The sequence below is a fragment of the Dunckerocampus dactyliophorus genome, chromosome 9, assembly GCF_027744805.1.
Source record: "Dunckerocampus dactyliophorus isolate RoL2022-P2 chromosome 9, RoL_Ddac_1.1, whole genome shotgun sequence".
Lineage (NCBI taxonomy): Eukaryota > Metazoa > Chordata > Actinopteri > Syngnathiformes > Syngnathidae > Dunckerocampus > Dunckerocampus dactyliophorus.
In genome coordinates this window covers 9,158,255-9,185,880 of record NC_072827.1, presented here as the reverse complement: position 1 = coordinate 9,185,880, position 27,626 = coordinate 9,158,255, and the positions used below count along the sequence as shown (strand labels likewise).

Below are 27,626 nucleotides of genomic sequence, written 5' to 3'. Positions count from 1 at the left end.
ATACAGTAATAGCACGTGTTGCACCGATGGTGCTGCACCGAGTGTCCCAGGTAAGGCCACATTGGAGTGATGGTGATTTCCACCTGCACTGTTATTAAGCACCTCTTTGTGCCAACTCTCATGTGTGCTTGCATATTGAAGCACATTATGAATCAAGCATGGCCAGGAAGGAAGAAATACAATTTGATTACATTATTAATGTATAGAGTGCATTTATTTTACCAGCCCAAGGCATGCAAAATCAGACTCTTCAGTCAAATGGTAAAATGCCAGTTGAGTTGATGAATTTATTTGTCCCAACAAGTAATGACGTCATGAAAGGCGCCGTTTTTTGCAACGACAATTTTCTTTGAATGAATAACAAAATTGCTTTATGCTTTTTTACTTTTCTGAGATTCAGTAGAAGAGCTGAATAAAACAATTATAAAGGCATGGTCATTGACGCCCACATTGTTTCCCACATGACGTTTTGGGATTTAATTATCATAATGCCAATGTAATTACTGTATCTTAATTTATGCATTTGGTTCCAGTTATTACTGTTGCATCCGTATATGCCTGATATAATACAACTCACTCATGCAGAATCACTGGGAGCTCTGCATAATGGTCATTTACATGTGATGGGAAACGTCCATCCAGCCATCCATTTTCTATACCAATTGTGCTCGCTTGTGTCTCAGAGTGTGCTGGAGCCTATCCCAGCTGACTCCGGACGAGAGGCACACCCTGGATTGATGATGGAAAACGAAGTTGTTTCAAACCCTCCTGTCATGGAAAAAACTTATATAGTAGCTTAATATAGTAGCTCTCCACTACTTTTGGAGGTTACCATCCAAGACTGCAGTAATTGATACTCACATAAAAATGTCTAAAGACTAGTTTTGAGGCTGAAATTTAGGAAACCGCAGTCTGTCGTGGTGTATTAAAAGAACGTTTGTCGACACATTTGCAGTTTGAGAGGGAACTCAGTTAAATAGGCTTCTGGACAATATCTAATGATGTGGTGTAACTTGAAGTTGCTCTTCTCTGGACATGCTTTCGCTTACAGGAATGGTGGGGTTTTGGCATGCCCTGATCTTATGTAATGGATGCACATCACACTGTTCTTTTTTAGCACAGCTAGAGTTCACAGAAAGGTTCATTCTACAATATAATTCTCCCCCTTTGGGGGTCCCTAAACCCCCAAAATAAATGAAAATGTCCCTTATATCCCTGTGACCCAATATGAGAAGACTGTACACATGTAAATGACGACGCTAGTAAATTCAACTTGTTTGTTTCGCGAGTAGAGTTGAATTGAGTTTATGGTGTAGAAGCCAGTGCCACTGTAGCACCACACACAGAGAGCCACCATCTTGCACTGGCAGTATGTATCCTGTACATTTTATGCATTAATATTACGCATTCATAAATTATTGCCGCAGCAAAACTTTGCGGAGCCACAGAGGATGCAGATAAATGCAGAGAAGACACGGTTGGAGATCAGGAGATAGTTTTATTAAATGTAGATAATTTGGTGCCATCTGGCATTTAACATGGCTGGTGCCGATGATGATGGATGGATAAGAGAGGTTTATTTTTGTGTGCGCAGGTGCTGCAGATGTACCTGCCCTTCTGTGGCATTGCAATCTCCAATGCCCAACTCTTTGCTGCCTCAAGGAAGGAGTATGACAGGAGTCGGGTAAGTATTACCAGATGATAAGTGTCCCATCGTTTGAATCAGCATCACTAACCCCTCACTGATGCACCCGATCATCTGCATCCAATTTAGAAACATAGAAAGAGAATGCCTGAAATAAAGACATAGAATGTGAGCAGTTTATTACCTTTCCAAAGGGGTCAGATATCATATAGAGTGCATAGTGATCTGCAGATATCTGGCCAAGAGTTGCTTTCGTACTGAAACACTTATACTTCATCTCACGCAAATGGATTTCATCACAAAAAAAGCCAAACACAACCAGATGTGTCTTGAGAGAGTACTTCCGTAGACCCTTGGGTGTTTTCAGGATCCCCTACTGGTTCTCGCTAGGGGGGTAGCATTGAAATAGGAAGCCTGAACTGGGGCTGGGCTGGTCTGGTCTGGATTTTATGATTTTGACCTTTGATGACGATAAATTTCCAATTGATTACGGTGATCAGTTGGTAGCATACACTCCCGATCAAAATCTGAAGACCAGTTGAAAAATTGCAAGAATTTACATTTTGAACTGTTGGATCTGAAGGAGGTTCTAATTACTGTAGAGCTTCAAAATGCAAAATGAAGAAATGGGTATGAGACAACCATTAACGTGAAATAGGCTGATCAAAAATTAAAAATCCCCTGATCCCCCTATAATAGAAAATGTTGAAAAAAGGACAGAAAAAATGAGTAGCTGCAATTTGGGCATGCTTGATGTCAATGTTTCCAGGAGGGTAGTGGGAATGTTGCTCCAGGTGGTGAAGGTGGCTTCACGAAGGGCATCCACTGTCTGGAATTGCTGTCCATTTTTGTAAACGTCCCTTGCCACCCATCCCCAAATGTTCTCAATTGGATTTCGATAAAGGGAACAAGCAGGATGGTCCAAAAGAGTGAGCTTAGCAGCCCAGATCATGATGGCACCCCCTCCACTGTGCCGTGTGGAAAACATGTCCTTGTTATGCCGTTGGAAAGTAACGTTGGAAGCCATCAGGACCGTCAATGTTACATTTTTTCTCATCAGAGAATAAAACTTTCTTCCACTTTTCAATGTCCCATGTTTGGTGTTCTTGTGCAAATTCCATTTCAGCAGACTAGGCCTTTGAAAAGTTTTTTTCTTGTCAAAAGCCTTCTCTGGCACATGGCGTCTGATGGTTATTTGACTGCACTCCACACCAGTAACAACCTTAATTTTGGCTGAGGATGGTCCTGTGTCTTGACAGACAGCAAATGGGATCCTCCGGGTCTGGGCTGGTAACATTTTTTGGGGTCTCTCCCTTGAATTTTTTGTTCCATAACCCTCAGGATCTTTGAAGAAGTTTCAAATGACTGTCTTAATGCATCCAACCTCAACAGCAATGGTACGCTGTGAGAGTCCTTGCTTGTGCAGCTCAACAATCCCACAAGCTTTTTGCCTTTGCCATCAATCAATTGAATACCTGATAGAAAATTGCAATCAATCCATATTTTTGCCAATATTTTGCCTTTTAAAGGCTTTGTTCTTAAACGTATGATCAGCTGATGAACAGCCTATTTCACTATAATGCTTCTTTGCAATAAATTGCTCACTCAATTTTTTTGTTTACCTCCCATTTCCTCTTGTTGCATTTTGAAGCTCTCCTTAAGCTCCAACAGTACAAAATCAACTGGTCCCTTCAGACCCTTCAGTTAGTCCAATATACTGCCGCACGAGTCTTAACTGGAACAAGAAAAAGAGATGATATCTCACCCGTATTAGCCTCACTGCACTGGTTACCTGTAAAATTTACAACTTAGTTTAAAAATCCTTCTTACATATAAAGCACTACAGGGCCAGGCACTAGTGTATCTTAAAGCGCTCTTAGAATTACTTGTCACTCCTAGAGTTTTTAGAACTAGAAGGGGAGGTAGAGCCTTTAGTTATCAGGCTCCTCTGTTATGGAACCATCTTCCTGAATCAGTCCGAGGGGCAGACACACTCTCTCTATTTAAAAGTCAACTTTGCTAAAGCATATAGTTAGTATGGACCTCTGATACGCTATTATGTATCAGAGACACTCCTCAATGTTCCTTGGACTAAGACTAAGACTTCTGGCTTGATCTACCATCTATACCTCTACTCTATTTTTATATCTTAACCCAACCGGTCGAGACAGACGGTTGTTCAAGGTTTCTTCCCCACAGGGAGGTTTTGCTTGCTGATGTGGTCCTCTGTTTTTATTTATGATTGTGTAAAGTGCCATTAGATAGCTGGTGTTGTTATTTGGCGATATATCAATACATTGAATTGAACTGGTCTTAAAATTTGCATCAGGAGTGTATTTTGACATCTAAGTCACACCTGACAGAAAGTCGCAGGACCAGCCAAACTGTGAAAAAGGTGCAACTTGTACTGTGGAATATACAGTACCTTGTACAGTATTGTATGTATAGTAACATAGTAACCTCATTTATACCAGTAAGTTATACATTCTACCATCACACAGGCTTGCACACAAGGGAATGCTATGAGATGCACTTATTCATGCCTGTCATTGATCTGTATGGAGAGAACATTATGAGAACACCGTTCTGTGAAAGAGAAATGATTTTGTGCCTCGTATTAGACTGGGCTGGCCCTGCCATACATAAAGGGCCTAATTTGCTTTGACTGGTGAAGCTAATCACGTTCCATTGTTCTGCCGGTTTGTAGTTCAAGAATAACAATGATATTTACACTGCAACGGCTGAACAAAGCAAAGCATCTTTATTGAGGAATGTTTACAGTGCAAGCTGCCGAAAGCTGTCTTACCTACTGCTGAAGCTGCGACTGCTTGGGAGTTATGCCCACGGTGTCTTTGTTGATGTTCAGGCGCTCCTGGAGGTTGTCAACGACCTGTTTGAAGAACAGACTGACCTGGAGAAAATTGTCAGGAAGATCATGCACCGTGCTCAAACATTGCTAAAGTGCGAGCGCTGCTCTGTTCAGTTGCTGGAGGACATTGAGTCACCGGTACCGTTTTTTTCTGAACTGTAGCACCTCCGACCTTGATTTTATCATTAAATTGTGAGAGCACGTTTAAAGGAAATGCTGGGTTTTTTTCTCTTTGAATGTTACAGGTGGTGAAGTTCACCAAATCTTTTGAATTATTGTCACCTAAGTGCAGCGCTGATACTGAAACAAGGTATGTATGCTGTTTTGTTTAAGATTGACTCTGCTCTCGTGGTCTGGGCTCCACAGAAAGACCCTCTCTGTTGCATGTGGCCAAATGGAAAGCAACTCGTTTTGCCTTTCATTTGCTGTCTTTTCAGTTTGGTCACCTTTTCACATCCTGTCACATTTGGAGTCGAAATCTGTGAAGCTTTCATAAAGGACAAAAGCAAAAAGACTGAAAGTAAAATCCACTCTTCTGCTATGGGAGTACTGAATAACACGCATATCATGTGGCTTTAATTTGATTTGGAGAAGTCTTTCCACTGCCAGGCATGGCTTAGTGTGGAAGGTTAGATTTGTTGTTAGAATGTATTGATGAACACCTTGTGCATTGGCCACATCATTACTGTGCTTAAAGACAGTAATCAATTAATATAACTAAAATAAAGAATGGAAAAGGAAGAAAAAATGCTCAAAAACATTAAGTACATCTGATCTGACCTGAGGTAAACTTCCAATAAAGGAGCTGCAAAGTTACCCATTTTTGTTTGTCAGTGTATTAAAGAAACTGTTAGGCAGCTGCCTTGACAGCGCAAATGTTTGAACGTGCTGCAAGCATTGTATCCCGCCCTCTTGCTGCTCTGAGCACGTAGGCTACGCCGCATGTAATGCACATATGTGCATCAGTTATGTTTGTTGTCAGCAAACGATAGTGATTTGGTAAAGTTTAGCTGACATTGAATGAACAGTAATCCCTCGCCACTTTGCGCTTCAAATTTTGCGGATTCATGCTGTTTTATGGTTGAATATAATTATTAGTCAAACATGTGCATATTTAAGCACATTGCTTAAATATGGCCAAATCCAAATACAAGGCATTCAGAAGATGCATTCAGAGATGCTTTGATGATATGATGATATGTAGTATTCTACACTGGTCACTAGGTGTCAGTAATGTCACTATAATGTTCAGTCAGACACAAGCACACAAGACTTGATCGCTGGAACAACAGGATTTTATTGCAGGTTTGAATGATCTCACAACAGGCACAATAATCCCTTGCAGGTGCTGCTGTTACAGCCGTAACCCACGGCAAGCTAAGACTCAACTCTGAACCCCCAACGCCACTTCTGGTCCGCCCTCCACTCAACTCCCCTCGCACCGGAACACATTTACAGCAACACACACGAGCACAAGTCTTATTTATTCCTTTTTTCTCTTATTATGTCCACTATGTTGGGTAATACAAGTGTAAAGGTGACTATAGGGGTGTTATTCCATGTCTAGAGGGCTCTAATAATGTTAAAAAACATATTTAGAAGGTCGAAAAACGTTGTCTATGCTTTAACTACAAAAATTTTTCATTTATAAATAAGGAATCCTACTTTGTGGAAATTTACTAATCACAGTCAGGTCTGGAAACAATTAGCTGTGATAAACGAGGGATTACTGTACTATTGACAACCTGATAATATTTATTAATTTATCTGTAGAAACCATGGTATGAGTTGCTGGCACAAGCGTCATTAAAACATGAATCAGAACACTAACAGACCTGCCAGCCTTAAAAATATTTCCCACCCTGCCCCTCCGGCCCCCAGTGGGGCCCACCCCACTATTGAGAGTCCCTGCTTAACAATCATTGCAAATTGCATATTTTCAATCCGGAGGCCACACTTGGAAGTAATTGTAAAATCCGCCATCTTTCAAATCAGAGCAGAAGCAACAAACACGAGGGCCCGCATGTAAGATAAATGTGTCTAATCTAGTGAATATATTTGCTGTCTTTGCAGACAGAGAGAACCACACAGAACATTAACTGTGTCGCTGTTAAAGTGGGGAAAGCCAGGGGGGCGGGGGCGGGGGGGTGCACGGGTTTTTGTGGCAGGGTGTGGGGGTGTTTGGCAACCAGAAAAATGATCACACACTCAACTTTTCATTACTTTCTAAGCTGCAGGAGAATCTTTATGATATCAACTATATGGAAGGTTAATTAAATGCATCGTAGCGGAGGGTTGACACAAATCAGTATGGCGTTGCCATACTGTCTGCAGTGTGGAAATAAATCCACTTTGTTTAAGCGTTATACACTGTGAAATATCTTATAGTCTTTATATTCTACCCATAGTTTCAAGGACAGCATGGAAAAGTCTTCTTACTCGGACTGGCTCATCAACAACAGCATTGCTGAGCTGGTTGCATCCACGGGACTTCCTGTAAACATCAGTGATGCGTACCAGGACCCTCGCTTTGATGCTGAGGTAACCAAACTAACCACATTTATTAAAAGTTATCACAATTTGCTGGGAGAAACCACATACAACACTACAGGTGGTCCTCGGGTGAGGAACTAGTTCCATTCCGACGATGCATATTTTAGTGTAAGTCTGAACTCGTACCCAAATTAAGCCAAGGTCACGACCAATCGTATGGGCTCCTACGGCCAGTGTACGTGCCAAAAAGGGCAAAGAAGGCACGCGTGCGACATGCTGATTTTTGAGCCGTAGACTGGCATTGTACATTTTTGTGCGACGTCTGTACGGCCAACGTGTGTCTTTGATACGTTTTGTTGATGTCAAATTTGGGCAAAATGTCAATTTTTTTGTACGTCACACTTGCGGACTCCATCTCTTGCACCACACCTGCATCCCACGTACTGTATGTAATTAGTGCAGCCAATGCACGTTCAGATATTTCGTACGTCCTCCATGCATGTCAAGATCTTACTCCTTCATGGTCACCACAACTACATTCTCAACGAATAAAACCCCCCCCAAAAAACAGTGATTTGGGGAACGCCAAAAATCGCCTGGCCAAAAAAATCATACATCTGGTTGTGACTTAGGCTCTAACACTTTTAAGTTGCTCACACTGTACACACAACACATGAAGGATGTGAGTCATAAAAACACTAAATACTAGAATTACATGAAAGGAGAAGTGTTGATTCTGGTCTTTCAGCCAAAGCACTAGTAACTTCTCCATCTCAATAATAAGACCACTACGCGCTGAGTTATTACTGTTGCTTTCACAGGAGCAGATCCTTTCAGATGCTCAAGGATACTGGAGCAACTTGACACTTACCTGTATGTGTAGTGTTTAACAGTTTTCTGATTTCTGACCCTCTCTGCGGCCGTGACCGTGACAAGTCCTGTGCGTGTGCATGTGTGTGTGAGAGAGAGAGCGGAGCGAGGTAGATAGCTGTGTGCCCAGAGGACAATTAAGTTTGCTGATGTTTTTTCTTGCTGATGTTTTTTTTTGGTTGTGGCTGACAGTAGCCTGTTTTGTTTTTGCAATAAAGAGATTGTGTTAGCATTACAACATACGGGTACGATCTTTATCCTTAACTCATTCAATACCAAAGACGTAGTTGTATGTTTTTATAAACCCGAACACCCGATCTCACCAACGTATGTATACGTCTTACGTTTTGTTGCGTGAGAGACAAAGAGAGGTGATGACACAACTCTCCACTAATGCATTTCACTTCAGAGCACTTTTAAGCCATAAAAAAGGCTACAAAGTGGCAGAAGTGCATTTGGAAGAATCACACATGACAGGAAGGAGGAAGTGAGAGAGCGTGGAGGAGTGGAGCATGCAGAAGGTTAAGCGTTGTCGGGAAATTTTTTGCACACACATAGTTCAGTTCCAAATGTGAACATTTTATTTTATTTTATTTATTTATTTTTTTTCAAATGTGAAAATGTTAAATAGTTCATTGTGTTATATTTGTAAATAAATTGTTATTTTGATGTTAAACTCTGTACAATCCCTTTTTTGTGTTGTTTGTATTGGTATAGTTGTTTAGATAGTTGAGGTGTCGCAAAAGCAAAAAATATTTATGTCAAAGTGAAAGTTATGCTTGAAATGTATCTTTTCACAAAAAGCTGTTTTTCTCCCTTTTATTGGGAGATATTTTCCTGAAACTTACCTTTGTCCTACTACTGATTACGAAAGATGGGAAAAAGGTAGAAACAACTTTTTAGTGTGATGAAAGACGGGAGTCTAATCTTTCTTTTTGTAGGTTCCATGTTTATACACTAAGTCCAACCAACAAACAATTGGTTCCATTCGATTTGTTCGTAAGTCCAACCAAAAGGTAATTTACCAATGATATAGGTACTACATGTACATGTATACATATACAGTATATGCGTATGTATGTAAATATGAGTTTGGGTGTAGTAGTAACATTAAAGAGGAAAATTAATGAAAAAAACAATAATAATAAAAATGATATAATAATAATACGTAATGATAAATGTTATTTACCTTTGAAGAGGAGTGGTCGAGCATACGTCGTTGTGGTGGAGGAGGAGGAGGATTTATTGAAAAAAGGACAAATCGTCGTCGTCGTTAGACTCTTCCAAAAGAGGTAGTGTTCTGTGGGTGGTGTAGAATTAGGCAGGCCTTTTAACTGTTCATAAACTTTAATCACACGCTCTATCCAGGTTGTAACATACAACTCTTAGCCTTCCTCTCTCCTCTTCCACTTCTTCCTCTACCTGTTGGTCCCATTAGCTGTGTCACAGTGCCCTCTACTGGTCAAGCATGTAGCAGTATAAATATGGAGTACAGTACTACAAGGCAAAATACATGAAAATATAGACCGGCTTGCGTTCGTATCGCCGAATGTTCGCTAGTCGGATGTTCGTAAGTTGGGGACCTAGTGTATAGCCTTGGAACACAATATTCTGTGTGCCTTGAAAGATGAGTCAAAATTGTCTGACAACAATCTTTTTATTGCAAAAACAAAACACTGTACTGTCAGAACTGGGCATTATCACCTCCACTAATCGCAAAAGCATGAAGCAGAAAATGAATTTAAACACAGGAAGTGAACAAACTATGTGTAGATGCCGAGACATGGAGAAGGAGCACGATTAAATAAGCTCTGCTTCTTCCTCCTCCTTCTTGAACATGTATCAAATTAGATTACAGGTTTCTCTGCTGCATGAGCTCTTTATAGCTCCACATACCATCAGAGGGTGTGCATGAATGCATAATTAATAACCCAGTGGAGAAAACACAATTTATGAGCACTTTAATATTAAACAGGTGTGTAAAATGTTTGTTCTGGAACTTTTGAGGTCTCATTACTTGAAGTATAATGCTGAGTACATATAGTGTATGTAAATATGTACCCAATGCAGATGGATTCTTATTCTTGTTATTAATGTATTCACCATCATTTTTCTAGGCGGACCAGTTCTCAGACTTCCACATTCGCTCAGTGCTTTGTGTTCCGATATGGAACAGCAATCACCAAATTATTGGTAAGTTAACCAATAAAGCACATTTTTTTAATGTGATGAATAATTATGGACACTGTCTGTACTTGAAGATTGACAAGTTCATATTGCATTGAAGGAGGACTCACATCCATAAAGTAGAAGTCTACTTCTACTTTATGGATGTGAGATGTGAGTGTGATGTGAGTCCTGAACAATAACAGCGGAAACCAGGCGGAACATCGAGGCCACAGAAACGTGGCTTTATCGGCGTATGCTATGCATTCCCTATACGGCACATGAGACAAACGAGGCAGTGTTGCAACGAATGGACCAAAAACGACAACTTCTCGACATCATCCAATGCCGGCAGCTCAGTTTTGTTGGACACGTCATCCGAAAAGGAAAGGTAGAAGACCTAAGTCTTTCCGGCAGGATTCCTGGGAAAAAAGCTAGAGGAGGTTTTTACAACAACTGAAAGAGGTGTCTGGACTACGAACAATGAAAGAAATCTGGAACGCAAGAAATCATCAATTACATCAGCACCATATACATTCAATGCATCGTCGAAGCCAGGCAATGGCATGACACTCAAAGAGAGAGAGAGAGGGAGATTGCATTGAAAAGGTCTACGACTGATACTTCTAGTTCTGCTTCAAAGTTGTTTGATGAGCTTCAAGTCACGATTATAAAGCTAATAGGCATGCACGAACTGGACAGAAGTATTGGGACGTCTCGCTATAGACCTACAAGAAAGTCAGAATGGGAGAAAGGAAGTTGGTTCCTCATCCAAGCTATAAAGAGCTCCCACTCTCAGAAAATGTATACAGAAAAAAAGTTTATATGCACTAAAAACAAACCCAATTATCTAGCCATCTAATTAGGTTGTGTTCTACTGTTTAAAGAGAAGATTAAATCAAAGATCGCTCCACTGTTTTTAAGGGCCGACTGCAAAAAATACCCTCGTCAAAGATCCTTTATAGCAGAGGACCGCTGTGCTGTTTTTAAGGACTTACTACACAAAAATACCCTTGTCAAAGATATATATACAATATATATTACAGGGCCGCTCTGCTGTTTTTAAAGACCCATTGGAAAAAATACCCAAGCCGAAGATCCTCAATATGACAGGACCACTCTGCTGTTTTTGAGGACCCACTGCAAAAACATGCCATATCCAAAGATCCTCTACATGACGGGCCCACTCTGCTGTTTTTGAGGAGCTACTGAAAAAAATACTCTAGTCAAAGATCCTCTACATTCAATATGGCAGGGGCACTCTGCTGTTTTTTAGGACATACTGCAAAAATGCTAGTCAAAGATCCTCTATATGACAGGACCACTCTGCTGTTATAAGGACCTACTACAAGTACAAAAAAATACCCTAGCCAAAGATCCTCTATTTAACTGTGCCAGTCTGCTGTGTAAGGACCCACTGCAAAAAATACACTCACAGCATTTTGAAAAAGTAATTGATTGAAAACAACAATTAAACTGAAATAGGCTGTTTATCAGCTGATCAAAAGTTTAAGACCATCGCTCAAAAAATAACAAAAAACTCTCTGACAAAAAATCTCAGTAGGACTCAGTAATGAGAAGCTCCGCTGTTCTTGTTAATCACTTCAAAAATGTGTTTGGGCATGCTTGATGTGAGTGTTTCCAGGAGGCTAGTGGGAACATTGCTCCAAGCAAAATGCAAGATGGCGCCCTTTATTTGTATTAATGTCTCTTCTGTTGCTGTTGCTTAATTTATTGGTATTAATGTTTCTTATGTTCTTATTCTTTGTATTTGTATTTGTATTTGTACTTTATTTATCCCACAGCGGGGAAATTCACTTGTTACAGCAGCAAGCAAGATACGCAAGTAAAGAGTACAGTGTAAAAATGTATATTGACTACAACATGGTTCAGGTGGTGCAGGTGTTGTAGAGCCTGACAGCGGTCGGTATGAAGGACCTGCGGAACCTCTCCTTCTTACACCGTGGGTGTAACAGTCTGCTGCTGAAGGAGCTGCTCAGGGAAACAACAGTGTCATTTAGCGGGTGAGAGGTGTTGTCCATGATGGATGTCAGCTTAGCCAACATCCTTTTCTCCCCCACTTCCTCCACGGAGTCCAGAGGACCGTCCAGGACAAAGCTTGCTCTCCTGATCAGCCTATTGATCCTGCTCCTGTCCCTGTCCGTGCTGCCCCCTCTCCAGCAGCCCACAGCATAGAAGATGGCTGAGGCCACCACAGAGTCATAAAAGGTCCGTAAAAGAGTCCTGCACACACCAAAGGACCTCAGTCTCCTCAGCAAGTGGAGGCGACTCTGGCCCTTCTTGTAGAGGGCGTGGGTGTTGACGGACCAGTCCAGTTTGTTGTTAAGGTGAACACCCAGGAATTTGTAGCTGTCTACCAACTCTACATCCGCTCCCTGGATGTTCACCGGTGTGAAGAGAGATGTTTTCCTCTGGAAGTTAATGATCATCTCCTTTGTCTTGCTGGTGTTGAGTTGCAGCTGGTTAAGCTCACTCAAACTGACAAAGTCCCTGATGACCGTCCTGTATTCCAGATCGTTCCCCTCTGAAACACAACCCACAATGGCTGTGTCATCGGAGAACTTCTGGATGTGACACTGTGTGGAGTTGTGTGTGAAGTCCGAGGTGTAGAGGGTGAAGAGGTAAGGGGAGAGCACCGTACCCTGAGGGGTACCTGTGCTGCAGGGTACCATGTCAGACACACAGTGACGGAGCCTCACATACTGTGGTCTGTTGGTGAGGTAGTCTATAACCCATGCAGTCAGGTGTTGGTCTACTCCCACACTCTCCATCTTCACTTTGAGTAGTGACGGCTGGATGGTGTTAAAGGCACTGGAGAAGTAAAAAAACATGACCCTCACAGCGCTCCCGCTGTCCTCCAGTTGTAGCAGTGATCTGTGCAGCAGGTAGATCACTGCGTCGTCTACTCCGATCCGAGGCCGGTAAGCAAACTGCAGGGGGTCCATCTGAGTGCCCACCAGGGGTCGCAGGTGCTGCAGGATAATCCTCTCCATGGTCTTCATCAGGTGAGAGGTCAAGGCAACAGGCCTGAAGTGGTTAGGCTCCTTGGGACGCGGTGTCTTTGGTATCGGGACCACACAGGAGGTCTTCCACAGGGCCGGGACTTTCTCCAGGCTCAGGCTGAGATTGAACAAGTGCCTGAGAACTCCACAGAGCTGGTTAGCACAGTCCTTGAGGATTCTAGGGCTGATGCCGTCCGGTCCCGGGGCCTTCCTTGCCTTGATCTTTCTTGTGTTTTCTTTCTTTTCTTGGGAGAATGAACAGAATAAGAATTTCATTGCATAGTATAACTGCCTGTTTTACTATGCATCTGACAATAAAACTCTTGAATCTTGAATCTTGAATCTTGAAGTGGTGAAGATGTCTTCACCAAGGGCATCAACAGTCTGAAACTGATGGCCATTTTTATAAACTTCCCTTGCCATCCATCCCCAAATGTTCTCTATGGGATTTAAATGAGGGGAACATGCAGGATGGTCCAAAAGAGTGATGTTATTCTCCCTGAAGAAGTCCTTGGTCAAGCGAGCATTGTGAACTGCAACGTTGTCCTGTTGAAAAACCCAGCTGTTACCACACAGGCGAGGGCCTTCAGTCATGAGGGATGCCCGCTGCAACATCTGCACCCGTTTGATGACCCTGCACCACCTCGAGCTCCAGTGTTCTACTGAATGAAAAAGCACCCCGGACCATGATGAACCCCCCCCCCCCCCCCCCCCCCCCACTGTGCCGGGTACAAAACATCTCAGGTGGGATCTCCTTGTCATGCCAGTAACGTTTGAAGCCATCATGACCGTCAAGGCTACATTTTTTATTATTAGAGAATAAAATTTTTTTCCACCTTTCAATGTCCCATGTTTGATGCTCCCTGGCAAAGTCTAAATGGGCAGTTTTGTGGCGTTGAAGGTGACAAAGTCTTTGAATTTGTTTTTTGTTTTTTAAACCCTTTTCCCGCAGATGTCGTCTGATGGTTATTGCGCTGCAGTCGGCACCAGTAAGGGCCTTAATGTGGGTGGAAGACCGCCCTGTGTCTTGATGGACAATCAATTGGATCCTCCGGCTCAGCGCAGGTGTGATTTTTTTGGGTCTACCACTTGACTTTTTTGGTCCATAATGCTCAGGATCTTTCAAAAAATGTAGAATGACAGGTTTACTGCACCTAACCTCAGCAGCAATGGCACGCTGCGAGAGGCCTTGCTTATGCAGCTCGACAGTTGGACCACGTTGAAAAAGAGAAAGCTTCTTAGCTTTAGCCATCAGGAGGGCATGACAATGTGAATGCCTGACAGAAAATGACAATTTTGAGCAGATTTTTGGCTTTTATAGCTTGTGGTCTTAAACTTTTGATCAGCTGATGAACAACCTATTTCAGTTTAATTGTTGTTTTCAATAAATTACTTTTTCAAAAAGCTTTTTGTCTCACTCCCCCTTCCTGTTTTTGCATATTGTAGCTCTACTTAAAACCTCATTAAGATCCAAATGTGCAAAATGCAAATTCTAGCAATTTTTCAACTGGTCTTAAGATTTTGATCAGGAGTGTATATTCTAGTCAAAGATCATCTATATAACAGGGCCCCACTCTGCTGCTTTTGAGGACCTATTGCAAACAAATACCCTAGTCAAAGATGCTCTACTGGATACAACAGGAGAACTTTGGTGTTTTTAAGGCCCTACTGCAAAAAAAAAAAAACCCTTGTCAAAGATCCTCTATATGACAGAACCACTCTGCTGTTTAAAGGACCTACTGCACAAAAAAAAGCCCTAGTCAAAGACCTTCTGTATGACAGGACCACTCTTCTGTTTTTAAGGACCCACTGTAAAAATGCTAGTCCAAGATCCTCTATATGACTGCACTTCTCAGTGGTTTTTAAGGACCTACTGCAAAAAGGCTGGCCAAAGATCCTCTATATGACAGGAGCTCTGACAGGGATTACAAGTGTGTTACTCGGATTGTGCAAATACATGACATACTGTAAGTAAACCTTATGGGTCTGTGGTTGTGTTTTTCTGATGCGATCCATTGTATACTTGGTGTTCCTTCATTGTGCGCCTTGTGTTTGTGAATCAGCCCCGAGCCAGCATCACAAGCTGACACCGCCATCAGTCACTGATCCTCTCTCTCTCCTCCTGTGGCTGGCGGATATTTCCGCGAAAAGCGAGGATAGCGGCTCTGTCCGTTGAGATCTGGTTCTTTTCATTGAGTGAGAAGTGATCAGCATATTTGTAGCAGATGGCTAGCTTGGACCTGTGCGTTTAAATGCGTGAGCTTGCATTTGTGTTGCGTAGGTGTTAATGTATTTGTCAGGGACAAGCAACAGGAGAGAAAGAAGAAAGGAATGAGTGGGAAAAAAGTGTGGTGTGTGGGTGGCACCTGAGGACTGGAAGTGAAAAACCATCGCACAAACAAAGCAGCGGAAGATGAATTTTTCAAGTCATGGTTACATTCCATTCAGAAATGAATGTTTTTGTGGTGTCTGCTATAACGACAGCTCATTCAATGAAATCTCACTGAAAGCAGCCATGACTCCAACTTCAATGCTGACATTCAATGTTAGACCAAACGAGGGCGGCTTGTTGCAGCACTTCCTGCCGGCTGAAACTTGCTGTTAATAACCCGAAATTGCAGGTGTTTGAATTAGAGATGCTCGATGTTGGCTTTCTTACCGATATCCCATATACCGATACTGCTCAACACTTCATTGCTGATACCGATATTGGTCAAAGATCCTCTAAATAAAGAAACACTCTAAACTGTTTTTTAAGACCCTACTGCAAAAAAGTAATTATAGATCCTCTATAAGACAGGAGCCCTCAGCTTTTTTAAGGACATACTGCAAAAAAATACCATAGTCCAAGATCCTCTATATTATAAAAAAGCTGTGCTGTTTTTTAGGAACCATTGCAAAAAATGCTAATCAAAGATTCTCTATATAACAAAACCACTCTACTGTTTTTTAGGACCTACTGAAAAAAATGCTAGCCAAAGATCCTCTCTATGACAGGAGCCCTCTGCTCTTTTAAGGACATGCTGCAAAAAATAGCATAGTCAGAGATCCTCTATATGTTTTCCTCTGCTGTTTTTAAGGATCGACTGCAAAAACGCTAGTCAAAGATCCTCAGTGTGCCAAGAGCTGACGTTTTCGAGGATCCTGCAAAAAACACTCATCAAAGATCCTCTATATGATAGCAAAGCTCTGTTGTTTTTAGGACCTATTGTAAAAATGCTAGTCAAAGATGCTCAGTATGACAGGAGCTCTGACGCGTTTAAGAACTGACTGCATAAAACGCTCTTCAAAGTCCCTCTATATCAGGGGTCTCAAACACAATGTACCTTGGGGGCCGCTGGAGGTAGAGTCTGAGTGTGGCTGGGCCGCATCAAGTATTGGGAGTCGGGCTGGGAATCTCGGAGTACCTCACGATACGACACGTGATACATGGCTCACAATCACAATAATACCTTGATACAGTAATAGGGTGAATCAAGTAAATAAAGAATTTCACAGTTTATATTTTGCTGCATTCAGCTGGGATAGGCTCCAGCTTACCTGTGACCCTAATGAAGACATAATCCGTATAGAAAATGGGTGGAATTTTTTTACCACATTTTTTAAGTGACTCACTCACTCTTAGTTCAGTGTAGGCTTATGTGTGCATCCTACGAGTAACATTGGCTTGCCGCAGGCCATAATACAGTAGTAATCTTTGAAGACAAGTCGCGGGCTGCAAAATGTGACTCGGCGGGCCGCAAATGGCCCACGGGCACGATTTTGAGACCTCTGCTCTATATGATAGGACCTACTGCAAAAATAATGGTCAAAGATCCTCTATATGAAGTAATACTCTACTTTTTTAAAGACCTACTGCAAAAAAAGCTAATCAAAGATTCAAAATTCAAATTCAAAGAAAAAAATACCCTCGTCAAAGATCCTCTATATAACAGGTTTTGGTTTTACGGACCTACTGCAAAAATAAAAAAAGAACACTGGTCACAGATCCTAAATAAGACAGGAGTGTTCCGATGTTTTTGAGAATCTGCTGCAAAAATGTTAGTCTCTGCATCTGCAAAGTTTTTATAGACCAAAGTAGTTGTTTGTATTACAGGCCAATCCTATCAACAAGATGTTGAAGTGTTTTTTTTAGCTATTTTTTTTTTTAGGTTGTCATTCTGTTTGACTAAACAGAAGGTTCATGGTAAAATCCCAACTGCAGTAAACCTGCCCACTGTCATAATGTATAACGGCATAAAAATAGGCCACTCTCCCCTTTAGCTCAAATGACACTCAGTAGAGGCCAGAGCCGCCCCCTCATCCTTTTCCACACCAAGGTCCAACAGTCCTTTTTAATATAATCAATAACACACCCATAACTGCTCACGTTGCTGCTTTCCCCGTTTGTCAGATGCACGGTGGCTGGACTTGTTTCCCCTTGAAAACACATGCGCAATAGCCTGTTGTTATTTTTATACGGCTGTTGAAAAAAGACGTGAGTTAAAAATTGTTGGCTATGCAGTGGAAGAAAAAGCAAACCCATTGGATTAAAATACGTATTATTGCATAAACAATGGATCCTCGCAAATTCTGATTTTTGGTCAAACTTTTAAAATGTATTTATTTGTGTTACTCTACTTAATTTCCACTGAATGATCAGTTTAATGGAATAAACAGCTTTGATTCATCAATAAGGGTGTAACCAGACAATACACGAGATTGGGTCTACAAGAATGAACAATAACAATACTTTTAAGAAAAGTACAATGAAAAAATATAAATATATATGACCATCCATCCATCGATCCATTTTCTATACCGCTTCTTCCTCATTAGGGTCGCGGGGGCATGTTGGAGCCTATCCCAACTGACTTCGGGCGACAGGCGGGGTTATATGACCATATATTGCAATATAATTAAATTTCTTCTATGTTACACTTCTGAACTTTGTGTGTATGCTACCAGCCCCGCCTCCACCCACTGAAACAAAGTGACTGTATGACAAAAGCTCTCACTCTGTTCATGCCATTGCTCTGTGGCACAAACGCTCCAAGGTGCTGAAACCAATGAACAGAGTGAACTCTCTTCCTGCCTGTTTTGGAGGCAGGAGATGAGGAAAACAGACACGCGTGCATATGGCAATATATTGAAGCCGGAAAAATTGTCAAGTTAATTTTCCTTTATTGTGTGATTAATTATTTCATTTATTAAGGTCCCGGTGCTAGTGCCCGCAAGACAGTATTTTCTGAACAAGAAATCTTGTCGCGTTTTAATCTTGCGAGATCTTGTGACACGAGCGCTTGTGACACCCCTTTCAATCAATGTATCGATCGATCATTATTCATTTAACAGGTGTGGCCCAAGTGTTGAACCGCCTTGACGGGAAACCATTCGACGATGCAGACCAGCGTCTCTTTGAGGTACTCCTCTCTCGGCTGTGTATCTTCACTGAATTGGCCGATGAAAATTGTTTCCATATCTGCATTTTTTTTTCATAGGCATTTGTGATCTTTTGTGGACTGGGCATCAACAACACCATCATGTATGACCAAGTGAAGAAGTCCTGGGCAAAGCAGTCGGTGGCTTTGGATGTAAGAATGCGGCGACCATAAGAATTACATACAGTCCTTACAGTTAAGCCACAAATGATTCATATTGTTCAATCTGGCCATTTTAACACAAAAAGCTACAGTATGTCTAGAATGATTTGCACCATTTGTGATATATTTCATATTCAATGTTCTCAATGTATAGTCAATAGATTGCTCGAAAACATACCAGTACTACTACCTGCAGCTATTAACAATACAGTGGAACCTCGGTTAGCGTCCGCCCCGGTTGGTGTCTTTTTCAGTTAATGTCGAAAATTCATGCCAAATTCATGTATGTGTGTGGTGTATGTGTGATAGGTGGAAGCTGCCTGTTATCCTCCGGCGCCTGTGGCTGTCCCCCGGGTGACTGGGGGCGCGGAGGTGGGGGTGGGGTGGGGGGTGCGTGGTGCTGGGGTGGGGGGGATCCCTTGCTTTCTCCCTTCAGGGACGGGGCCGCTGTGGCTTGGTGAGCGGGGGGTGTGGGGGCCGTGGGTGGGCGGGTGCGCGTGGGGGCGGGCCGCGTGGTCTCCATCTGCGTGGTGCTTCCCGGGATCGGCGGGGGGATGCTTGCTCCGGGGTGGGGCGGTCGGGGGGTGGCTTTGGCCGGGGGCTTGGGGGTGGGGCTTGCGGGGGGCTGGCGGGCGGTCCCTGCTGCCTGCTGGTGTCTGGCTGGTCCCTGCTTCCGGGCCGGCGGTTGTCTCCCTCCCTCCGGGGTTTCTCCCTTGGCGTGTTGGTGGATCGGCGGGGGGTGGGGCGGCGTGGCGGGGGGCGGGGCGGGCAGGGGCATCTGCCTGGGCGCCGGGCGGGGGGCCGCTCCTCTCGTGGGCCCGGTCGTGCGGTGCTTGCTTCTCTGTCCCTCCCTGGCGCCTCTGGCCTGCGTGCTTCGTGGGTGTGGCCGTGCTCCGCTCTATGTGGGGTCCGGTGCTCTTGTGGTCGTCGTGGTGTTGCTCCCTTGCCGGCCGTGGTGGTATGCGGGGGGCGCGTGGGCGTGGTTCCCGCTGTCCTGGTGGCGGTCGGATCTGCCTTGGGGCGTGTGGCTGGTCCGTGGTGTTTGGGGGTGGCGCTGTGGACGCTACCTCCGGTGGGGCTCCGGTGTTGGGGGGCGCTGGGGGTATCGCCTCTGGGGGTTTGGGTGGGCCGGACTGGGCATTCTGGTGGGCCGGGTAGGGCCTGTGGTGTGTCCTGTGTCCCCCAAGCCTGGGCTGTGGTGGGCGGCCGGTCGGTCATGTGTCCTTGGTCCCCCCCCTGCTCGGTTTGGGCGGTGTTGGGGTGTGGGGCCCCCGTCCTTCCTGTGCCACTGCACCACCTCACATATATATAGGACCTTGGGGGGTGGCCTACGGTCAAGCGTGATTGGGGAGGGGAGCTGCCTTGCGGGGCTCCTTTGCTCCTGCCGTGCCACTGACCTGTTGCCCCCCAATTTTAATCGCAGAGTAGACACTTAGGGTTTGGGGGGGGCTGGTCAGGTGAGGGGTCCTCCGAGCGGCAGCTGTCCCCCGATTTTAATTGCATCATTAGCTATCATCCACATACACCCCATATACATGCACACAGATACACCCCTCAGGGACACAGAGGCCAGCTTTTCGTAGCTGTCCTCTTTTATTTTATTTTATTTATTTAATATTTTTTAAATTGCATTATAGACACAATCACACCTTATCACATACACGGGTGGGGCGGGCTGGATTGGGGTGCCTCGTGCACCTCGGCGCCTGCCCGCCAGGGTCGGCGGTGTGGCCGGGGGCCTGGCCGTCGCGGTGGCTCGCCCGGGGCGGCCTGGCCTGTGGGGTGCCCTTGTCTGGTTCGCCTGCCCTTCCCTGGGGTGGCCCTCTGGGGCTTGTTGATGCCGGGGCTTGCGTCGGGGGGGGCGGCTTGCGGTGCTTCCCCTGGACTGACACGTGCTGCGGGCGCCTCTGCGCTCTTGGGGCGGGTTCGGCGGTCTCTGGGGGACGGTGCCGGTGCTGCGGGTGGCCCGTGTGCCGCTGCGGCGGCTGGTGGTTGCTGCGCTGTGGCGGCTGCTGGGGCGCCGGGCCAGCTGGTGGGTTGGGGCTTGGTCATGCTTGCGGGTACTGTGGGCCTGGGTGGCGGGTGCCCTGGGGCTGGGCCCGCTGGGGGGGGTTGTGCTCTGCCGGGCGCTTGGGCGTTTGTCGCCGTTGCGCTTTGTGCTCTGCCGGGCCGCTGTCTGTGTCCTCGCCTCCCCCGGTCTGTCTGTGGGCTTGTCGGGGGTGGGGCTCCGGTACGCGGGTGGTGCGCTGTCGGCTCTGGTGGCATGTGGCTGGTCTGGTTTCTGGTGGTTTGTGGGGGCCGTCGGCTGGTCTGCTGCTGGTCTCGCCTTCTCGGCTCTGGTGCTTGGCCTCCCTGCGGCTTGGGGTGTGGTGCTCCCGCTCCCTCTTCGGGGTTTGCTGGCCCGCGGGTGTCGGTTGGCGCTGTGTGGTGGTTCGTTTGGCTGCTCGCCCGTTTTCCCGCCTGCCTGCTCAGTTTCCCGCTTTCCTCCTCGCTGGCTCCCCTGTCTGCCTTGCTGGCGGCGTCCTACCGTTGGGAGGGTGTGGCCTGGTGTCTTCCTGCTCCCCGGCGGTCCGCGCTCTCCGCGCCTGGGTTCTGGATCGTATGTCTGGGACCCCGGGGTCCCCGGCTCCGCTGCTCCTAGGGTTACCAACGGAGGATAGGGTGGGGCTTCCGGGTGTCGGGCATTCGACCACTGTGTGTGCGTGCGTGCGTGCGTGTGCGTGCGTGTGCGCGCTTGTGTGCGTAGGAGTGTGTATGTGCGTGTGCGTAGGGGTGTGTATGTGCGTAGGAGTGTGTATGTGCGTGCGTGTGGGTGCGTAGGAGTGTGTATGTGCGTGCGTGTGTGTACTTTTATTTATTTATTTATTTATTTTAGTTATTTATTTTTGGGTGTGCCTCCTGCATCTCTTAGCGAGGCGGCCCTGTGTCGGGGGTCGGGCGGGGGTTGGCCCGGGGCGGGCCGGGCTCCGCTCCCTGGGGGTGGGGGTGGCGGTGGGCGGGCTTCTTTCCTGTTGTGGAGGTGTCTCTGGTCCTGCCGGTTTGTGGCCCCCGCTACCCGTCTGCCTTTGTGGGGTGTGATCTCTCGCTGGTCTCAGGGGTTGGCAGTCCTCCGGTCCGCCAGCGCCCTGTCCTTGGCTGGGATTACCTCTCTTCGGCCCCTTGCTGGTCTTCCCGGGGGGGCTGTCTGGGCTGGCTCTTGGGGCACTGATCTTTGTGCTGCCTGCCCCTGTGGGCCTGGTGGCCTTCTGGCGGCCGGGGCCCGGCCTGGCTATTTGGGGCGGGGCTCTCTGGGAGGTGGAAGGCGACCCCTTTCCTTTCATGCATTCTCAGTGACAATTACACGCCTACACATTCTTGCACCTTTATATATATGAAGTCTTCCTCACATACAGAGATACCTGTACATATGCACACTCACAGTACATAAGTACTTCCCCACATTACTCACTGAGTTATCCAGGGTGTTATTATGTTGTTGGTTTTATTACAGCGACGGTGATATCAGCAGTATGACTATAGGTTTTTTTTTTTTTTTTTTTTTTTTTTTTACAATGATGTGCATTACAGTAATTTTCATTCTGTTCACTATCATGGACAATCATTTCATTAATACAATTATGTGTGACTGTTTCAATGCAGTATTATCATTGTGATCACTATCATAGTTCATCATTTCATTACTACTATTATGTGTGACTGTTTCAATGCAGTATTATCATTGTGATCACTATCATAGTTCATCATTTCATGACTGCTATTATGTGTGACTGTTTCAATGCAATATTGTCATTGTGATCACTGTCATAGTTCATCATTTCATGACTGCTATTATGTGTGATTGTCATTGACAGCTTTGTCATTGTGGTTGTTGATGTTGTTTTGTCCTTATGTCCTTGTTCGTCTTTGTGGTTGTCACGGACATTTATTTGCTGATGTTGTCCTGCATGTTTCTGTTGTTCTATCACAATTGTTGTTGCTGCTGTTGTCCTTGTCTCTTGTCTCTCTTTTTTTTTTTGTTTTGTTGTCCCCCTCTCTTCCCCCCCTCATTTGGTACCGGGCCGCACAGAAAGAAAAAATAATTTCCATTATTTTATTTTTTTAATGTTTTATTTTGAAAAGTGGCCAGGTTCTCTCTGTTACATCCGTCTCACTTGACGAATGTCCATAGTGCGTGTGCTAACTTTATCTCATGCCGCACAGATAGACTACTACTGTATTTTTAACATTTTTCTTTCACCTCATATTTGGTCTCAAATGCTGATACTATGTGGGAATGCATAAAGGTAAGTTTTGACGACTTACTGAGTGCTAATGTGCACATTTGTCTCAAGTTAATTCATGCTAGCGCACTGCTGTTTACCACACACGTCAAACAGCCATGTAATAATCACAAAAAAAACTTGGCTGGAACTGGAAATGGTGGATGGTGGGTCGGCATTCATTTTGTGCTTTTAATTTGATGTTATTTATGTCTTAGTTTTACACAATACATAATAAATAAGATAAATTAGATCACTATAATGTATGAAATCCTAGAGTCCTTTGATAGAGAGAGTTACGACATGACGAGTCGAAAAAATACGGTCACGTGACTCGTGGTGCCATCTTGGGGCCAAATTTGCGTTTGCGTTCGCCTTTATACAACAGAATACAACAGTATTCTTGGCAGTATTGTTGTTTATTCAGCAAAAATGCCGGGTTGTTGTGCATTTGGATGCACATATAGACACGACAAGGGTTTCAAGCTGTACAGAATCCCTTCAGATATCAACAGACGGACAATTTGGGAGAATAAAATCAACCGTTTGGGCTGGAAGCCGAACTCGTCTTCAAAGCTGTGCGAGGTAGGTCAATTGAGAGTGTTCGGTCCCATGTGTTCTATTTGGTGTTGTGAATTTCTGTTTAATGTGAATGATCCTTGTGTAAATCACCTCTGGTTGCAAATAAAGTAACCCATGATCTCGAGCAAACTTACCATGGCAACGCTTTGTCCGACAAACAAACACAAAAAAACATGTCTTGCACATCTTCATGTCAATGTCCTCATTTACACTAAGTTTCATTTAAAATGCTTCAAAGAAGGAATTCGCAATGTTAGATGTGAAGTGCAATAATGAAAAAAATATATATAAAAATCGTATTATACTGTTTATAATGGCCCAATTTTAGATTTATTTTGATCTGTATGGTCGGGGAACCTCATTTCGTGCACTTAATCTAAACTGCAGTTATTTTATGGATATTACATTGAATACCTTAATATTCTTTATACCACTTTTTACATGCATTGTCGTACTGTGCACGCTTGAATTGGCCCCAACACGGCGGCGTAATCTCAGTTGTCGTAACTCTCTGTATCAAGGGACTCTATGAAACCCCACCCCTCCGGTCCGCGGGAGATTTGTGGGAACACAAGCCCGTCCGTGGGTCAAAAAAGGTTGGGGACCGCTGAGCTACATAACCCATCTCAAACCTCTCAAAAATGTTAACACAAATGCATTTTTATAGTTGTAAATGCATAAAACAATTCTAAATGCATATAAATGACAAAGGAAAGGGATACACGAATATTCAAGGTTACTTTTACCTTCAATGAAGACGTGATTCTTGATGTGAGACATGTGGCAGCGAGAGACAACTTGGACATCATCTTCCTGCTTTGTCATGAGTTACATTTTGAGTTCAGTTCAATTCAATTCAGTAGTGTTTTTCGACTTCTTTATCAAAATGCTGTGACTTGAAACTTTCTGAGGCTTCATTTTGGGTCACTGAGGTGAGAAACACTATTGAAATCAAGAAATAACTCATGAAAAAAGAGGAAGGTGGTGTCCGTGTGTGGTCTTCGCTGCCATCGTGTCTTTAGGAACACTCACATTAAGAATCTCGTCTTCAATGAAAGTAAAGGTAACCTTAAATGTTTGTTCAACCCTTTCATTCATCATTTATATGTATTTATATGAATTTGGAATTGTTTACTACATATAAAACTAGTTGTACGACTATGAAAACATGTTTTGTTTTAACATTTTTAGCTTTCTGGAACAGATTACAGTAATTGGATTTTTTTTTATGGGAAAAAATTATTCAGTTAGTGTTTGTTTGGGTTAGAGTCGGACCTTCTGGAAGGAATTAATAACGCTAACCAAGGTTCCACTGTATATACAAAAGGGTGACAACTATAAAACACGAATTGTGCAAATTGTGATGCATTTCTTCCAAATAATTTTCTAAATATGAAAAACTATGAAAATGGCAAATGCAGTACCTCGGGTTTGTTTTTAATCCGTTCCAAACCGAATCGTACCAAAGTCAAATACATTTTTCCAATAAGAAGTAATGTAAATCCTATTAATCCATTCCAGACACCCACAAATATGACCAAAACTATTAACATTGATATTATTGTATGATGGAGGCAAAATTTTGGCTCAACTCTTTGACGAAAACTGTCTCATATGAAAACTGGGGTGTTCGAATACCAAGGTTTGGCTGTATTGTTCATTAACACCTCTAACACAACAGAAGATAACTCAACAAATAAAATTTCACTTTAAATCAACATCTAGCCAGTGTATGAATAATTTTGCCTTAAAGGGATAGTTTGCCTTCTTTGACATGAAGTTGTATGACATCCCCATCAGCAGTGTACTGCATCAACAATGACTTACTCCCCACTTGGTCCCGTGAGCCCACTTCTGGTCGGATTTTGGTGATGAACGCCACTTAAATAAAGAGTTTGGCTTCTCAAAACAATATGCGTTCAAAAGAGTAATACATTTGTACCACAAAAATGCCTTCTCAAAAAATCATTCCAACCTCACAATTACTTTCTCTCTTCTGTCGTATCACCGCTCGCTATCACCTGTCTGTTGTTGTGATCAAGATGCTTGCGTTACAGACATCTTCATCTTCTTGTTTATGTATGTGTTCCACAACGGATGAAGATGCGAGCGTCGCAGTCATCTGCATCACACACACAATAATGGACAGGCGACAGTGCGCAGTGATACGACGGAAGACAGAAAGTAACACAGTAAGAGTAACAGTAAGATTTTTTTCGAGGAGGCATTTTTGTGATATAAATGTATTACGGTATTTTCGCGACCATTAGGCGTACCGTATTAAAAGGTGCAGTCTCATTCCGGGTGCTATTTCAGTATTTAACACATATGTAAGATGCACCGTATTATTGAGCGCAGGTGCAGCATGCATGCTAGCGTATGTTTTTAAAACGGCAGTGGGAGTAAAACTGAGTTTGGTTGTAATTCATTGAAGTATTTTACAATGTACTCACGTTAATCAATCCTCATCCACAAATCCATCTCATTCTCACCTTCTATATCCGAAATTAACAGCGGGGCAAGTTCTCCATCAAACACGCCAGGTTCCCTGTTGTCATTGTTAGAGTCAGTCTCGTTGCCGTGCGGCTCCTCAGAAATGATGCTGGCTTTTGCGAAAGCTTGAACAACAGTGCAAGCAGACACGTTACCCCAAGCATCAACAATCCATTCACAAATTGTGGTGTACCTCGATGGTGCTGCCTCCCGGTCTTAGTAAGGCTGTGTTCGCCATCTGTCATCCATCGCTCCCACGCTGCTCGCAACTACACTTTGAACACCGTATTTACACCGATGTCCAGCGGTTGGAGTTCCTTTGTCAAGCCTCCCGGAATGATGGCAAGCTCCAACTTCATTTACTGCACTTGGTTTTTCACAGCGGCTGTGAGATGGACTCGCATGGAGTCATAGATCAACAGGGACGGTGACGCGTGGAAAAAAAAACATCCGGTGTCTTTACGTACATGTCACTCAACCACTCAGCCATTTCCTCCTCGTCCTTACAGCACTTTTGATTAGTCTTAACGATGACTCATCTTCCTTTTAAAAATCACCATAGGTGGCAGGTTCTGTCCATTACCATGGCAACCAAGCACAACAGTAAAAGCCGACTTCTCGTGCCCTGTTGTGTGTATCGCTACCGGGCTGGTCCCCTTCTCTACAGTGTGGTTCATGGATGTTGAAAGTGAGCGGCATGTCGTCCATGTTGGTGATGTGGTTGGGCTGGATGTGTTTGTCGGCAATTTTTTTACTGCAGTAGGAGTTGCTGCTCCACGGTAGTCTTTGCCCGGATGGATACGTAGATGGTGCCATTTTGTTGATCTTGAATTCTCTTGCGGCTGCTCGATTCCCATGTACCTCCGCGTAACTGATAGCTTGCAGTTTAAACTGTGCTTTATAAACCTGTCTCTTGGTAGGTGGCATTTTTGAGGGTCCTTAGCCAAACCGATGTTGTTTTGCACAATGCACATACTGGCGCTATGTACTACCTACCGGGGGCGTGCCTTTGGCGTCTTCTTTCACGCCCACCCTACCCCCTTTAACATCCGCATGCTGTCCTCAGTCACGTACTCTTTTGCTTTGCTGTCCTCAGTCTCGTCCGCCCTTCGCTCATCAAAGTCACGCAACAACATTAACAGATTTTAGAACTCGGTGCACACATAAGGCACGCCGCATTATTCCATTAGTCCATTTTGGAGAAAATTTAAGACTTTTAAGTGCGCCTTATGGTTGTGAAAATACAGTACTCTTTTGAATGCATATTGTTTTGAGAAGCCAAATCTTTACTTAAGTGGCCCAAGCAACTAACCAGAACTACGTTCCTCATCACTGAAATCCAAGCAGAACTGGGTTTACGGGATCAAGTGAGGGGTAAGTTACCATTGATGCACTACACTGCTGATGGGGCTGTCATACAACTTTATGTCAAAAAATCCGAACTATCCCTTTAACTGTGTGATAATGTTATTGATGAAAGCGTCCAAGTACACAACGCTTAGTAATGCCGGATGGCAACATAACATTACGCGGAAGATTTTGTTATTTTCGATAAAAACCTAGGACAGAGGGTTATCAACAGTCCAGTTACCTGTCACATTGGTGACCCCAACGTGACAGTTGAAAGGAACACGCCGTGGTTGG

At 44.1% G+C, this 27,626-nt stretch overlaps 1 protein-coding gene and 1 long non-coding RNA gene across 4 annotated transcripts in view; one reads left to right on the top strand and one right to left on the bottom strand.

Annotated features, from left to right (window-relative positions):
- The window catches only part of pde11a (phosphodiesterase 11a), a 96,597-nt gene that overhangs the window by 24,624 nt on the left and 44,347 nt on the right, over positions 1-27,626 (top strand). For all 3 annotated transcript variants that reach the window (XM_054787554.1, XM_054787553.1, XM_054787555.1), the window contains exons 3-9: positions 1,595-1,684; positions 4,512-4,652; positions 4,760-4,824; positions 6,923-7,055; positions 9,995-10,070; positions 18,401-18,468; positions 18,547-18,639. In XM_054787554.1, coding sequence (XP_054643529.1) covers positions 1,595-1,684; positions 4,512-4,652; positions 4,760-4,824; positions 6,923-7,055; positions 9,995-10,070; positions 18,401-18,468; positions 18,547-18,639 — 666 coding nt within the window. The remainder of the gene's footprint in view (positions 1-1,594; positions 1,685-4,511; positions 4,653-4,759; positions 4,825-6,922; positions 7,056-9,994; positions 10,071-18,400; positions 18,469-18,546; positions 18,640-27,626) is intronic.
- Positions 1,517-26,919, bottom strand: LOC129187829 (uncharacterized). Its single transcript, XR_008572471.1, has 4 exons — positions 26,176-26,919; positions 25,982-26,107; positions 4,452-4,535; positions 1,517-1,793 (listed from the first exon to the last, which is right to left on the bottom strand). It is a non-coding gene; the product is annotated as an uncharacterized LOC129187829 (long non-coding RNA).